General features: G+C 57.1%; 1 protein-coding gene across 2 annotated transcripts; it reads right to left on the reverse strand.

Annotated features, from left to right (window-relative positions):
• Positions 1–404: 404 nt before the first annotated feature.
• Positions 405–13,669, reverse strand: Prkcsh (protein kinase C substrate 80K-H). Of its 2 annotated transcripts, none has more exons than XM_028872517.2 (18): positions 13,570–13,669; positions 13,117–13,268; positions 12,848–12,964; positions 12,070–12,165; positions 11,878–11,935; positions 9,711–9,828; positions 7,159–7,288; positions 4,943–5,027; positions 4,495–4,573; positions 3,885–3,971; positions 3,568–3,708; positions 3,381–3,477; positions 2,905–2,974; positions 2,470–2,559; positions 2,125–2,199; positions 1,942–2,041; positions 1,568–1,718; positions 405–719 (listed from the first exon to the last, which is right to left on the reverse strand). In XM_028872517.2, exons 2-17 carry the CDS (start codon positions 13,190–13,192, stop codon positions 1,572–1,574), a joined length of 1,566 nt encoding a protein of 521 aa, XP_028728350.1. In that variant the 5' UTR covers positions 13,193–13,268; positions 13,570–13,669; the 3' UTR covers positions 405–719; positions 1,568–1,571. The 2 variants fall into 2 exon arrangements, with proteins under 2 accessions (XP_028728350.1, XP_028728349.1); XM_028872516.2 differs by having other exon boundaries at positions 3,547–3,708.
• Positions 13,670–13,687: the final 18 nt, after the last annotated feature.

Raw genomic sequence — 13,687 nt, forward strand, 5'->3', positions numbered from 1 at the left:
CTCTGCACACAGCTGCTCCCCGAGTGCCAGGTCTGTAGCTGGGACACTCCAGTCCCCGTGGCAGGCCTGCAGCAGGAGCTTGGGGCTGTGGGCACTGCCGTCAGGAAGCAGATGACCGCAGGGGTTAGGGTAGAGGCCACCAGGCCTGCCCTCAGCTCCCTCCCTGGGACTGCAGCCAGAGGCCTGTCTCCTAGGCAGCTCTAGATCCTGTCACGTTGGACAGCAGTAACCAGCACACTCCACATTTGCTGTCTGCTCACACTTGCCCTGTTCTACACCCCGAAATGAAGGCAGACCTAGCCAGGCCTACTGGCCCATGCTTTGGGAGCCTGAGGCAGGAGATACTCTGAGGCTAGCCTGAGCTACATAGACCAACAGGGAAGTAACAGCACACACACAGCCAATGTGGGCGAGTCACATTTATTGTTCTGAGGTCACATGTCAAGTCATCCACTCATCTCCCACCAGCTGGGGAGGAAGGGGTGAGGTGGGCAGGGAAAAACTCCCACCCAGAAATCCAAGGAGAGTGAGCTCCTCTATCCATCTCTGGAGGCCGCTGGGGCCTCGGGAATGCAGATGGCTTGGCTAGCCTGGGCCAGAAGTAGGGCTTCGAGCCACATGGGGTTCCTGCTACCAGGAGGATGGCCAGGAACCCCGGGGTGGGCAGGCCTTGGTCCACAGACTGCAGGATCAGTAGACTGGTTTCAGGCCTTGAGGTCCTAGGATGGAAGACAGAATTAGAAAAGACAGAGGGTTGGGACATGGGTTGGTAGCAGAAGCAGCATGGAGGAAGCCCTGGATCCCAGCCAGCACTGGAGAACTAACCAATTGTTTTGAAAGATGTGGCTGAGCTGGCAGACTGTTTGCCTAGCACAGGAAGCCCTGGGTTCAGCCACCAGTACCTCGTACAGGGGGCGTGGCGGGTGGCCCAGTGGAGGCGGGTGGCCCAGTGGAGGCGGGTGGCCCAGTGGAGGCAGGACTGACAAACTTTCAAGGCCAGTCTGGACTATCTGACAAAACTGTCTTTGTTTTTGATACAGGGTTTCTCTGTGCAGCCCAGGCTGGCCTCAAACTCAGAGATCTCCCTGCCTCTGCCTCTTGAGTGTTGGGATTAAAGGCGTGCGCCACCACTACCTGGCAATAAAACTGTCTTGAAACACTTGGAAAGCAGAGGTAGGCAGATCTCTGTGAGTTTGAGGCCAGCCTGTCTAAGAAAACATGGGCCTGCCAAGGTAAGGGTAAGGTGCTGGCCTAAGTTCTGGGCCTGGGGCCCACGTGGTACAGAAGAGAACCAACCTCCAAGCTGACCTCTGACCTCATGCGCGCGCACGCGCGCGCGCACACACAGGCACATGGTTTACGCCTTTCATCCCAGCACTTGGAAGGCAGAGGCAGGTGGATCACCGAGTTCAAGGCCAGTCTGGTCTACCTAATAAGTTCCAGGACAGCCAAGACTACACAGTGAGGCCCTGTCTCACAGACAAATAAATAGTAAGATATAAAGTCAGGGCCACAGGTTAGGAGAGTAGCCCAGTCCGCACACTGTAACGGAGACCTGCCTCCTTACCAGGCTACAGCTCATCATGGTCTCCGTCAGCGGGCGCTTCTGGTGGCGGCTCTGGGCAGGCCGCGGGTGTCGTCAGCTCCATGAGGTACTCACAGCGACTAGGCTCCGTGGTACTGGTCACCACAGTCTCTTTGCCACACAGCAGGCGCACCTGGGGATGGGAACAGAGCAGGAACGGGGCTGGGCGGGGCTGGCCCGGGCCTGGGTCCCCACAGCCCCGGGCCTGGGTCCCCACAGCCCCGGGCCTGGGTCCCCACAGCCCCCGGCCTGATTCCCCACAGCCCCCGGCCTGGGTCCCCACAGCCCCGGGCCTGGGTCCCCACAGCCCCGGCCTGGGTCCCCACAGCCCCGGCCTGGGTCCCCACAGCACTCACTGTGGTGGAACGGTTGGGGCCCTGCCAGCAGCCGGTACCCTGCTCGTACTTCATGGCGCTGAACTTGTCGTGATCGGGGCCAGCCCACGAGCCCCACGTGCTATGGGAGAGAGCAGGGGTGCTGAGCACTGGGCCAGTGGGTGGCTGGGGCAGGGTCAAGGCAACAAACCTCAGCCCACTCACCCAAGGTTGGTCGGGGAGCCCCCATGTTTGGGTTTCTGGGAGACCAGTTTGAAGGGGCAAAGCCGGTAGATGTACCTAAGGGCCGGGAGAAGAGTCGAGTGAGAAGACGGGGACCCTAGGCCGACCTCAATCATGCTGAAGTAACTGAGGTTGGCCCTGAACTTAGGACCCTCCTTGCACCCCTCAAATACATATGTACCACTATGCTCAGTTTCATGAGGTGACAGAACCCAGACTCAACTTGAGGTCCTCCTGCCTCAGCCCCCCCAGTGATGAGATCAGAGATACGAACCCTAACTTCTTGTACGCCCAGTACCCTCCCTTGCACCCCCCCCCAGGATGTACTCGTTGGTGGTGAGCTCGTAGCACTGGCTGTAGAGGTACGCGAACTCCCCATGGGGACCGAAGTCAAAGGAGATCTCTTGTTCCAAACTCCTGGAAAAGCAGGTCCAATGGTGAAGGGCGCGAGAGCCCCACACAGCAGGGCCCAGGGGAAAGGAGTGTGGACCCGAGAGCCCCACACAGCAGGGCCCAGGGGAAGGGAGCAGGACCCGGAGCCCACACAGAGGGCCGGGAGGGGAGCATGGACCCGGGAGCCCCACACAGCAGGGCCCAGGGGAAGGGGAGCACGGACCCGAGAGCCCCACACAGAAGGGCCCAGCTGCACGGTGGGCAGACACAGGCTGTGCCTGGGGCCTTGCAAGAGCCAGGCTGGCACCCCTCCGAGGGGAGCTGGGGGTACCACTGTAACTGGGCAGGAGGCAGCCTTGGTCCCCATACCTGATGGACTCCTCCATCTCTTTCAAGGACCGCTCTGCTTCCTCAAACTTATTCCGGGCCTCCTGTGCAGCTGAGGGACGGGAGATCAGAGGGGGCCCCAGTTCCACGAGAGAAGACACAGAACGGGGCCCCACGGAGGATGTGACAGCTGCCGCTTATGCTCTGGGGTTTGTCCCCGACAACGATGGCCCTCTAGGCCTGACCAGCTGCAGAGTGAGTCTCCTCTGCCGCATCTCTCTAGAGTGCAGGGCCAGGGCTCCTGGGGCCCGGCTGGTTCCTGGCCTGTTATGTGTGTTACAAACAAGCACAGCCCATGAGGAGGGGAGACTCTTGGGGATAGGTACAGCAATTCCCAAGCAACCTGGGCATTGCAGGACCAGGGAGCACCTCCATGTAAGGGCACACCTGCTCATGGTAGGTAGGGCCTGGCTGCTGGAGAGGGAAGCTGGACCCCTTCCCAGCAGGTCCCCACTCACCATCGATGACAGCCTGCGTCTCCTCATCGTAGGGTGGCATCTTTTCATCCTCAGTGGGGCTGGCAGGCTGTGGCGGCTGGAGAGGGGCTGGCGCCTCCTGGGGAGAGGGCAGGCGTCAGCAGGCAGTCCCTCCCACCCATCTGCCCACCATTCTCCCAACACACACCTTGGGTTTCTCCCCCTGCACCTCCTCTTCTTCCTCTTCCTCCTCCTCCTCCTCTTCTTCCTCCTCCTCCTCCTCCTCTGTGGGTGGCAACACTGGTGGCTGCTCCTCTTTGGGCTCAGTGACATCCGGAGCAGAAGGGGCAGGCATCTCAGTGGGCAGCACCTGGCAGACCCGGGATTGTGGAGGCCAATGCTGAGGACTTGGGGATGACCTCATCTCAAGGCTGGGGAACACTGGTTCACGCATCTTGGCCTCCATGGCGAACCAGGTGCCAGCCCAGGAGGTATTTTTGTGAGGGGCTGGGGGGCAGGACCACTTCCCCTCCTTTCCCCACAGACCTCAGAGCGGTACTTGTCCCTGATGCCGGCCCAGACGCGGTCATAGAAGGAGGCAGTGTCAGTCTGTGTGTCCCCACTGAGAAGGGCCTGTGTGCGTTGGGGTGGGGTCAGGGTTAGGCCTTCAGAAGCTCACCCACCCTGCCCCAGGCACTCACAACTAGGGACCAGGCCATAGCAGATGGGCCAGGTACTATGACCAGGAAGGACAGCAGAGGCCTAAAGGAGGCCCGGGGGCTGGGAAGTAAGGGGACATCAGGACTAGGCACAGATGCAATGTTTCCAGAGGCTGCCATGCCCTAAGCAATGGTCCAGAAGGGGCAGAGAAGGACCCAGTTTGCAGTAGAGGGTAGAGGGGCAGAGCCAGGGTGGCAGGTAGGAAGAGAGCTGGCGGCCTAGGGACAGCAGGGACAGGACTCCTGAGGCAGCGAGCAGAGGTGAGGGGCGGACAAGCACGGGGAACAGGCCCATGCGCCCTGGTACTCGTCCAGGGTCCTACCAGGCGGCCAGCAACTTACGGTCTCACACGGACAGGGAACGGCCTCACCTCAGGCCGGCGGGGACCCCCTCACCCTGAACTCACTCTAGGCCAAGGCTAGGCCGGGGTGGGTACCTGGGCCTCCTCCTCGGAGAGCACTGCATCTCCATCTGTGTCTAGCTCCGGGTGAGTCTGTAGCTCAGCCACCGAAACCCTGAGGGGAGAGAGACAAGGAAGGGTGAGGCCTTGGGACCGCGACACGTGAGTGTGAGGGCTGGGGTGCGAGGGGCAGGCCCCCTCACTTCCCACTCGACTCAAGGCAGAGCTGGGGAGTCACACCCGCACCCTACATCCCCAAACCCTCTTCCTGACCCACCAGCCTCCATCCGCTTCTGCCCCACAGGCCAGCACCTCAAAACCACCCAATGCCCATGGCAGTGAAGCTCTCACCTGCCCCCCCCCATGGCTCAAGGCTCACACAGGAAGACTGTACGTCTGAGACCAGCCTGGCTCCTTGACGAGTTCAAGGCCAGGTTAGCTAGCCGGGGACGAGGGGCTCAGTGGGCAGAGCAGCCACACTTACATCCCATCCTTGTCGTCATCGAGTTCCTGGAAGGCACTGGCCGCCAGCTCCTGTTCCCGCCGGGCCTTGGCAGCAGCTTGCTGCTCTGTGGAGGAGGGGGCGGGCATCCTGTCATGCTGTGCCACAAGTGGTCAGATCCAAACACCCCCAAACCTGCCCTCACCGCACATGGCGTCCCACCGTGAGAGCAGTCTCACACTGAGCGCCGGATTTAACGAAGGTCCGTGTCCTCTGGGAGGGAGGACGGATTCGGGAACAAGATAAGTAAGGGCAGGGACCACCGAGATGGTTTGGCAGGCTTGCCGCCAAGCCTGACAAGCCGAGTTCGGTCCCTGAGCCCCACATGATGGAAGAGGAGGACCAACCCTGCAGGCACACACATTCCCATCGCCGAGGAGCAGGGGAAGCCTCAGAGTCGGGGAGCTGGGAAAAAGGTGAGTAGGGGGCCTGGGCTGTGAAAGATGGGACAACAGAACCTGCAGGTGTGACCAGAGCCCTGCGGGGACAGACGCCTGCCAAGAGCTCTATGCAGCGGCAGACCAGCAGTGTCTCCCCTCACAGTGACCAGCAGTGTCTCCCCTCACAGTGACCAGCAGTGTCTCCCCTCACAGTGACCAGCACCACCGCTCTCTGCTCAGAGCCCTCCAGGCCCTGCAAGGCCCCGGCGATCTGTGGCAGCAGGAGCCTGTCCTCACCCTCCCTCTCCATCACTCTTCACCAGTTACCTGGCCCTTTCTTTGCTGACTAGGAGTCTACTGTACCCCAGGCTGCCAACTCAGTATGAAACCAGGGCTGGCCTTGTTTTTGTTTATTTATTTTTTGGTTTTTTTGAGACAGGGTCTCACTAGGTAGCTCTGGCTGTAGACCAGGTTGGCCTCGAACTCAGAGATCCAGCTGCCTCTGTGCTGGGATTAATCCCACCGGAGTGCTGGGATTCAAGGCATATACCACTTGGCTGGCCTTGAATTCTTAATCCATCTCCTAAGGTCTGGAACAAGTCCCCCAAGGCCTGGCTCCTTCTTTTTTTTAAATTTATTCATGTACTTTATGTAATTTGCATGTATACCTGCATGACTGAAGAGAGCATCAGAGAGAAGAGGGCACCAGATCTCACTACAGATGGTTGTGAGCCACCATGTGGTGCTGGGAATTGAACCCAGGACCTCTGGAAGAGCAGCCGATGCTCTTAACCTCTGAGCCATCTCTCCAGCCCCCTTCTTTATGTTTTATTTCATTTATTAGAGACAGAGTCTCACTCTGTAGGCCAAGTTTGTCTGGTATTTGTAATCCTCCTGCCTTAACCTCCCAAGAGCTGGGATGACAGGTATTGTGACCAATGGGACAAGCAGAACCGGTCAAAGGTCAAGGTGGGGGCAACTGACCGACAGGATGGCGTCTCCTCAGAGACAGGTGAGGTCAGGAGACGCACGCATCTAAACTCACACCCTGTGTAGGCTGAAGGCTCAGCACAGGGGCAGAGCCCGGCCTAGAACCCCCAGCGAGGGGCTGGAGTGACACCCGGGGAGCAAGGACTGGCCAAGCATGTGGAAGGCCCGGGGAAGTGAGCTGCACACGCTGAGAGGTCAAAGGTCTTTGACTTGGGCTTGAGATTCCTGGAGAGACGGTTCTAGGCACCAGACAAAATGAAAACACACGTCTGTAGAAAAGGATCATGCATCCAAGGCTACAAATCATTCCTATAGTTTCCACACTTGATGGCCAATGCAAAGTTAACTAGGCACACAAAGAAATGAGCAATCGTGATAATTAAAAAAAAAAAAAAAAAAAAAAAAAAAGAGTCCAGAACGTGGTGGGGCACACCTCTAAATAAAATTCTAGCACTTGAGGGGCAGAGGCAGGTAGACCTCTGAGTTCCAGACCACGTCTCAAAACATACCAACAAACAAAAACAAAACATAAATAACCCAGGCATAGTAGTACATGCTGTTATCCGAACATCCAGCATACAGAGACAGGAGAATTAAGAGTTCTAGGTCTTCCTCGTCTACACAGGAAATTAAGGCAGCCTGGGTCACATGAGACCCTACCTCAAAAACAAAGATGGGATGGGGTGTAGCTGAGCGGTAGAGCACTTGGCCAGCATGTGTAAGGCCCTGCACCGGGGGCAGAGAACCCCACAACAGAACTCCTCAGGAATTGGAGCTCCCAGCCTGGGTTCCTCCCTGGTCAGAGCTGAAGCGCCACCCACAGCATACCTTCCCACAGCTTCCGGTGCTGGTCTTTGGCCTCCTTCTCCGGCTTCTCCGCTTCTTCCTTCACTGTCCGCAGCATCTCTACCTGGTCTTCCAGAGACTTCTTTCCGGCCTGAAGCTCAAGCAGCTTACTCTGGAGGGAGAGACACCAGCTCTGTTTCAGCCTGGTCCTCTTTGTCGTGTGCCTCTGTTCCCCAAGACCTCTCCAAAACACCCGCACCACAGGACACACCCCGCACCACAGGACACACCCCGCACCACAGGACACCCCCGCACCACAGGACACACACCCGCACCACAGGACACCCCGCACCACAGGACACACCCCGCACCACAGGACACCCCCGCACCACAGGACACACACCCGCACCACAGGACACACCCCGCACCACAGGACACACCCCCGCACCACAGGACACACACCCGCACCACAGGACACACCCCGCACCACAGGGCACCCCCGCACCACAGGCTACCCCCGCACCACAGGACACCCCCGCACCACAGGACACCCCGCACCACAGGACACCCCCGCACCACAGGGTACCCCCACTTTATTCTGGTTCCCTGAGGCTCTTTGGAGCCCAGAAGCTTCACACAGCCCATGACGCTGTGTGTGACGTCAGGCCCTTCCCCAGTCCCACCTGTCACATGTCCACCATTTAAACTGAGGAGGGACACATGTGGCAGGGAGATGACAGCTCAGGACTCAGTTCTCCCCTGGGGCTCAAACTCCGCTCACAAGGCTTGGTGTCCAGTATTTTCCCCACTGAGCACCTCACCGGCACCCACTGCCACCCCTATCCTGAAACTCCAGGGTAACATTCAGACCTCCCGGCTCTCTGCTTCCAGTTCTTCCTGCGGCTTTCAGCCCACAACACTTTCCATGGCTGACTTGAATTACCCTACAGATTTCCATTAAGATAGCCCCTCCTCCAGGAAATCATCTTCATTTCCTGTCCCCAGGATGGGTGAGGGTAACCATGCAAGAAAGCTCTTGATGTCCTGAGGTCCTTGAACATCTCTACCCAACAGCAAGGATATAACTTTCTAACTATCTAGCATTCCCAAGGCAGGTGCCTGCACAGCACCAGGTATACCCTGGGCATCCATACATGTTCTGAGAAGCAGCAGGGCTGGGAGTACAGATGGGGTGAACCCCTGCCTAGAACCCCCCAGTGAGGGGCTGGGGTGTGGCTCAGTGGTAGAGCCTGCCTAGAATCCCCCAGTGAGGGCTGGGTGTGGCTCAGTGGTAGAGCACCTGCCTAGAACCCCCCAGTGAGGGGCTGGGGTGTGGCTCAGTGGTAGAGCCTGCCTAGAATCCCCCAGTGAGGGCTGGGGCGTGGCTCAGCAGGGGTGGAACTGTCTGACAGCCTTGGCAGTGTGGCTCAGTACAGAGTGCCTGCCTGGCTCACACAAAGCCTTGGGTTCCAGCTCCAGCACAGTAGTAAAAGTAAGGAAGGTGTGGGCATGGTGGGGCACGCTTTTAATCCCAGAACTCAGTCGGCAGAGACAGGTGAAGCTCTGTGAGTCTGAGGTCAGCCTGGGCTACATAGGAAACTCCAGGCAGGCCAGGGCTACACAGACCCTGTCTCAAAATAAATAAATGAATCAATGAATCAATGAATTTCAAAGGGGTGGGGGTGGGGTGGGGCGGCGACAACAAAAAGCACCCCAGGCAAGCTCTGGTCTGGAGGCAGACAGGGCTCCCATGAAGTGTAAGGTAGGACGCCTGCCTATCTGCCAGCCTCAGGCCCCGCACCAGGACCTTCTCACCTCCCCTGGAAGGCAGAGGTTACACGAACTGACCTCACCACTTGGCTTCCCCAGATCCCCTGAATTTGAAAGGGCAATCACTGCCCACTGAATGAAGCAGGGCCTTCCGGCTCCTCAATTCGGAGAGATTCTCCAGCCTCGGGGGTGGGAGAGAGGGGCCTGGACTCTCCCTTGGACAGCCCCACCTCAGTGCCCTGGGGAGGACCTCCCACGCAGTGCTGCTGCTGAAGCATGGATGAGCCAAGGGGGCAAGGAAGGGAGACACACAGCCTGAGACTGAGTCCTCAGGCACCCACCGCGCTCATTCAGTGTAGCGGTTTCTACTGCCGTTAAGCTGAGAGATTTCCACAGAACTAGTGTCGCCAACCACCAGCCTCGGTTACAGACAGTGGGGTGGGGACCAAGAGATGTTCTTCCTGTCTGCAGGAGTTAACACCCTGCCTTGTAAGCTGATAGCCTCTTACTTGGGAAGTGCTTGGTCAACCACTCATAAAGACAGACACAGGTGCCGGGCAGTGGTGGCGCACGCCTTTAATCCCAGCACTGGGGAGGCAGAGCCAGGCGGATCTCTGTGAGTTCAAAGCCAGCCTGGGCTACAGTGCGAGATCCAGGACAGGCACCAAAACTACACAGAGAAACCCGGGGAGGGGGGGAGGGGGGACGGGGACAGACACAGGCTCATCACAGCCCAGAGTCAAGTGCACACCACCCCACACGCATTTACCCAACCATCACTCAAGGACCCCAGGTCCTACAGTGCATCTCTCTGGGTCCCTCACCTGCTTCTCTTCCCGGGCTGTCTTCCACTCCTCAATGAGCATCTTCTTGAGGCGGAAGCCCTCCCGGGTGACCTCAGCCAGCTGCTGCAGGGACTCTTTTTCCTTACGACCCTTCTCTCTGGAGCAGACACACACAAGTACCACTAAAGACACTCAGGACCCAGCAGGTTTGGCTGTTCCAGAAGGGTCTGAGTGACCTGCAAGCTCCAGCCACACCCTCCACGAAAATGCTGAGAAAGGCAAGACCCAGAACCCTCTTCAAACTGCCCCTCCAGGTTCTTCTGACCAGAGGCCTCCGTTCTGTCCTTGAGAAGACGGACAGTGTGCACAGCCTGCCTCTCCTTGGGATTACAGAACAGACTAGGAAGTGTGAGGAATGGGGTCGGAAGGGAGCCCCCAAACTGACAGAGGAGGAAGAGTAAGAACCCAGGCTCAGGCCAGTTGTGGTAACACCTTGAATCCCAGCACTCGGGGAGGCTGAGGCAGCCTGGTCTACATAGTGAGCACCAACCCAGCCAAGGCCCCACGATAAGACCCTGGCTCCTCACAAAACACCAAAACCCAAACCAAGAGCTGTAGGTTTGTCAGGTGTGGTGACGACACCCGAAACTCAGCACCAGGCTGTACAGGCAGGAGGCACAGCAGCTCAAGGTCATGACTGCCCAGCCAGCCAAGCCTGAGGCTAGCCTGGACTACGGAGTCTCAAAAACTAAAACAAACCCCAAAGTGGCAGACACAGTTGTAATCCCAACAACTAGAAGACAGAGGGAGAAGAATTATCTCCCAAAGTCCAGGTCACCCAAGATAAGCTTAAGACCCTGTCTCAAAAAGTTAAACAGGGGCTTGGGAGATGGCGCGCGCGCATGTGTTATGTAAGCATGAGGGCCTGAGTTTAAGTCCCTAGCACCTACCAAAAAAGCCAATTGTGGCCACGCACACCTGGGTGGAGACAGGGGGATTGCCAGGACTTGCTGGCCACCAGTGAGAGACACTGTCTCAAGGCTTACAACAGAGTGTAAGAGCAAGAAGCCCACGTGCCCTCTTAGCTTCCTCATGCACATATCTGCACACATGTGTTCTCATACCTTACACACATACCACACAAACACACAAAAACAGATCGAAAAGCCAGGCATGATGGCGCACGCCTTTAGTCCCAGAGCTTGGGGTTCGGAGGCAGGTGGATCTCTGTGACTTTGAAGACAGCCTGGTCTACAGAGTGAGTTCTAAGACAGCCAGAGCTACACAGAGAAACTCTGCTTCAAAAGAGAGATTAAAAAAAAAAAAAAAAAAAAAGAAAAGCATGTGGGGGCGGGGTGGGAAAAAATAAAACCAAGTATCGAGAGCGTTAACCCAGTTAGAGTCAAGTTCAGTTGTGTCAGGCCACCAAGCACAAGCCACGTCATTTCTCTCCTGCACTGAGTTTCTCCAGCTTTTTGTTTTTTGAAACAGGGTCTCTGGCAGCCCATGCTTCAGACTCAGTGGAGCCAAAGATGATCTAGAACCTCCTACTGCCACCTCCCAAGTGCTGTGACTCCAGGCCTGTCCCACCAGCTCCTGTTTTGTTTTTTTTGAACAGGTAAACAGTCTCAACTGCTACAGGGCTGGAGGGCATGCTGGTAATGTGGAGTTCCCAAGGGGCACGGCCACTGGATTCACGAAAGGACAAAAGGCGCCACAGCGGTGTAGACTTGTAATCCTAGCACTCAGGAGGTTAAGGGAGGAGACTCGTGAGGCCAGGGAGAGCCTAGTTCTAAAAAACAAGAGGGGCTGGAGAGACTTCACTTGCTGTTCTTCTGGAGGACCTGAATTCAACCTGTAACTCCAACTCCAGGGGACCAGACACTCTCTTCTGGCCTGGGCAGTAGACATGCATGTGGGTGGCATATTCTCTCTCTCTCTCTCTCTCTCTCTCTCTCTCTCACACACACACACACACACACACACACACACACACACATACACACACACTCACACACACAAAACATAAAAATAAACCTGCCTCCCAAGTGCTAGGATTGGAGGTGTGAACCATCATACTCAGCAAATGAAAATTAACCTTAAAAAGCAAAGGGAAAAAAAAAACAGACAAGGAAGCGGCCTGACCTCCAAGTAGAGCTTGGCAAGGTAGCAGGGTACCCAGGGTACCCCACTGCTGCCCACCCACCTGCAGGTGTTCTCACAGACGCTGCCGCTGTTGTACTCATCTGTCCCGTCACAGCAATCTGAGGCAGAGGTGAGGGCCAAGATCAAAGAGGGCAGCTCCTACCCACCCCCACCCCCCACCCCCCCACCCCACCCCACCCCACCCCCGCTGGCCCCGCCTCCTCCCCCAAATCCCCAGAGTATTGCCACTTACCACATATCCCATCGTTAACCCGGCTAGAGAGGATGTACAGGGGCTTGTACCCAGTGTTGGTGCAGTGGAAGCTGCCGTTGGGACAAGCAGCTGTGCCTGCAGAAAAAGAAAGCCTGTTGAATGGGCGCCAAGCCAGACCTGTCTCATCTAGTCACGGAAAGCACCAGAAAAAGAGGCGTAAATTCGGTGTGGTGGTCAATGTCTGTAATCCCAGCACCTGGGAGGTAAAAGCAGGATCAATAGGGCAGGATCACTCTCAGCTACACTGTGTGTTCAAGGCCAGCCTGGGCTACAGGAAGTGTCTGAAAAACACAAATAAACCAAGGAACAACCAAGAGGAGAAAGGGCATTTTCAGGGGCCTGCAACGGAGCCCTCCAGTCTTCTCCAGCTTGGCCTAGGCTGGCAACCCGCCCCCTGCCTCCTCTGCCTTCACCAGGCCCTAGAATGCCATTTCGCCTCACTCCCCCTCCCACCTCTGAGAGGTGCTCATGCTGGCTCTTCCTGGCCAGAAACCTCACCTCCTCCTGGAAGCCATTCCTGGTTCCTCTCTGGTTGCCGACTTGGTCATAATTCTTTTACTTGGGAATGGAAACCAGGGGCTGAAACCTACAAATTCTACCACTGAGCCAACCCAAGCCTGTAACAGGGATCTCATTTCTGTGCTCGTCCTGCTCACTGAGCAGCGAGCAATGGAAAGATGGGGCCCTGGTCTTCATGGGGCATCTGCTCCGGGCAAGCTCATCTAACGGGCAGTAAGGAGACGCAGAAGCAGCTCACCAGGCTCATCGGAGCCATCCTTGCAGTCACAGTAATCATCGTTCACCTGATCGAACGGGATGGTGGCTGTGCCATCCAAACATGTGAAAGGCTTAGATTCGTCATAGAAGTGATGGTCTGGGGAAGAAAACAAGAGGTTCGGCCCAGATCTTCTCAAGTAAATAAACATACCTCTGTCCTACCCATTCACCAGAATGCTACGGGGAAACTGAGGCAAAAGGCGGGAAATGCCCCTCCCGACCACCAGGCTATGCACAAAAAGGACTCACTGCTGAGGGAAACGCCCCGGGGTCTCTTAACCTCTACGGCCCAGCAGAGGGGTAGCAGCAGCAGCAGCAGCAGCATTCCGTCCGGGTCGAGACCGGAAGTGTGTTCTGCAACAGGAAGCAGGCCGTAGGAAGATGTGCTATGTGTTCTCTCTCTGCAGGAAAGAATGAAGCACCGGTCATTGAGAGAGCTTTGCCCAAACTGGACTCACCACTACTGCCGGAAAATGAGGGCTCAATTGGCTGCGGAGTTGGAGGTGCAGCAGGGCCAGGGGGTCTCCCCAACCCGAGCCAGTGAAAGCCTCAAAGGGAACTCAAAACCTTAGGTCTCTGTATTCGGGTGAAGCGGGCAACTCCCGCCAACGGGCCCAAAGGAATTACAATCCCTCCACACCACCCTCCCTAATGCAACCTCTAAGAAACTAGGGTGCCTTCCTCCCATCGCTACTTCATCACCTCCACGAGGCCGAGACAAAGGTCAATAGCCCCAGCACCAGCTTGGCTCAGCAGCCGCGGTTCCTGCAGCAGAAAGAAAACGGAACGCTCTAGGATGCGTCACTTCCGTTTTGCTCGC

Source organism: Peromyscus leucopus, chromosome 7 (assembly GCF_004664715.2).
Source record: "Peromyscus leucopus breed LL Stock chromosome 7, UCI_PerLeu_2.1, whole genome shotgun sequence".
Taxonomy (NCBI): Eukaryota; Metazoa; Chordata; class Mammalia; order Rodentia; family Cricetidae; genus Peromyscus; species Peromyscus leucopus.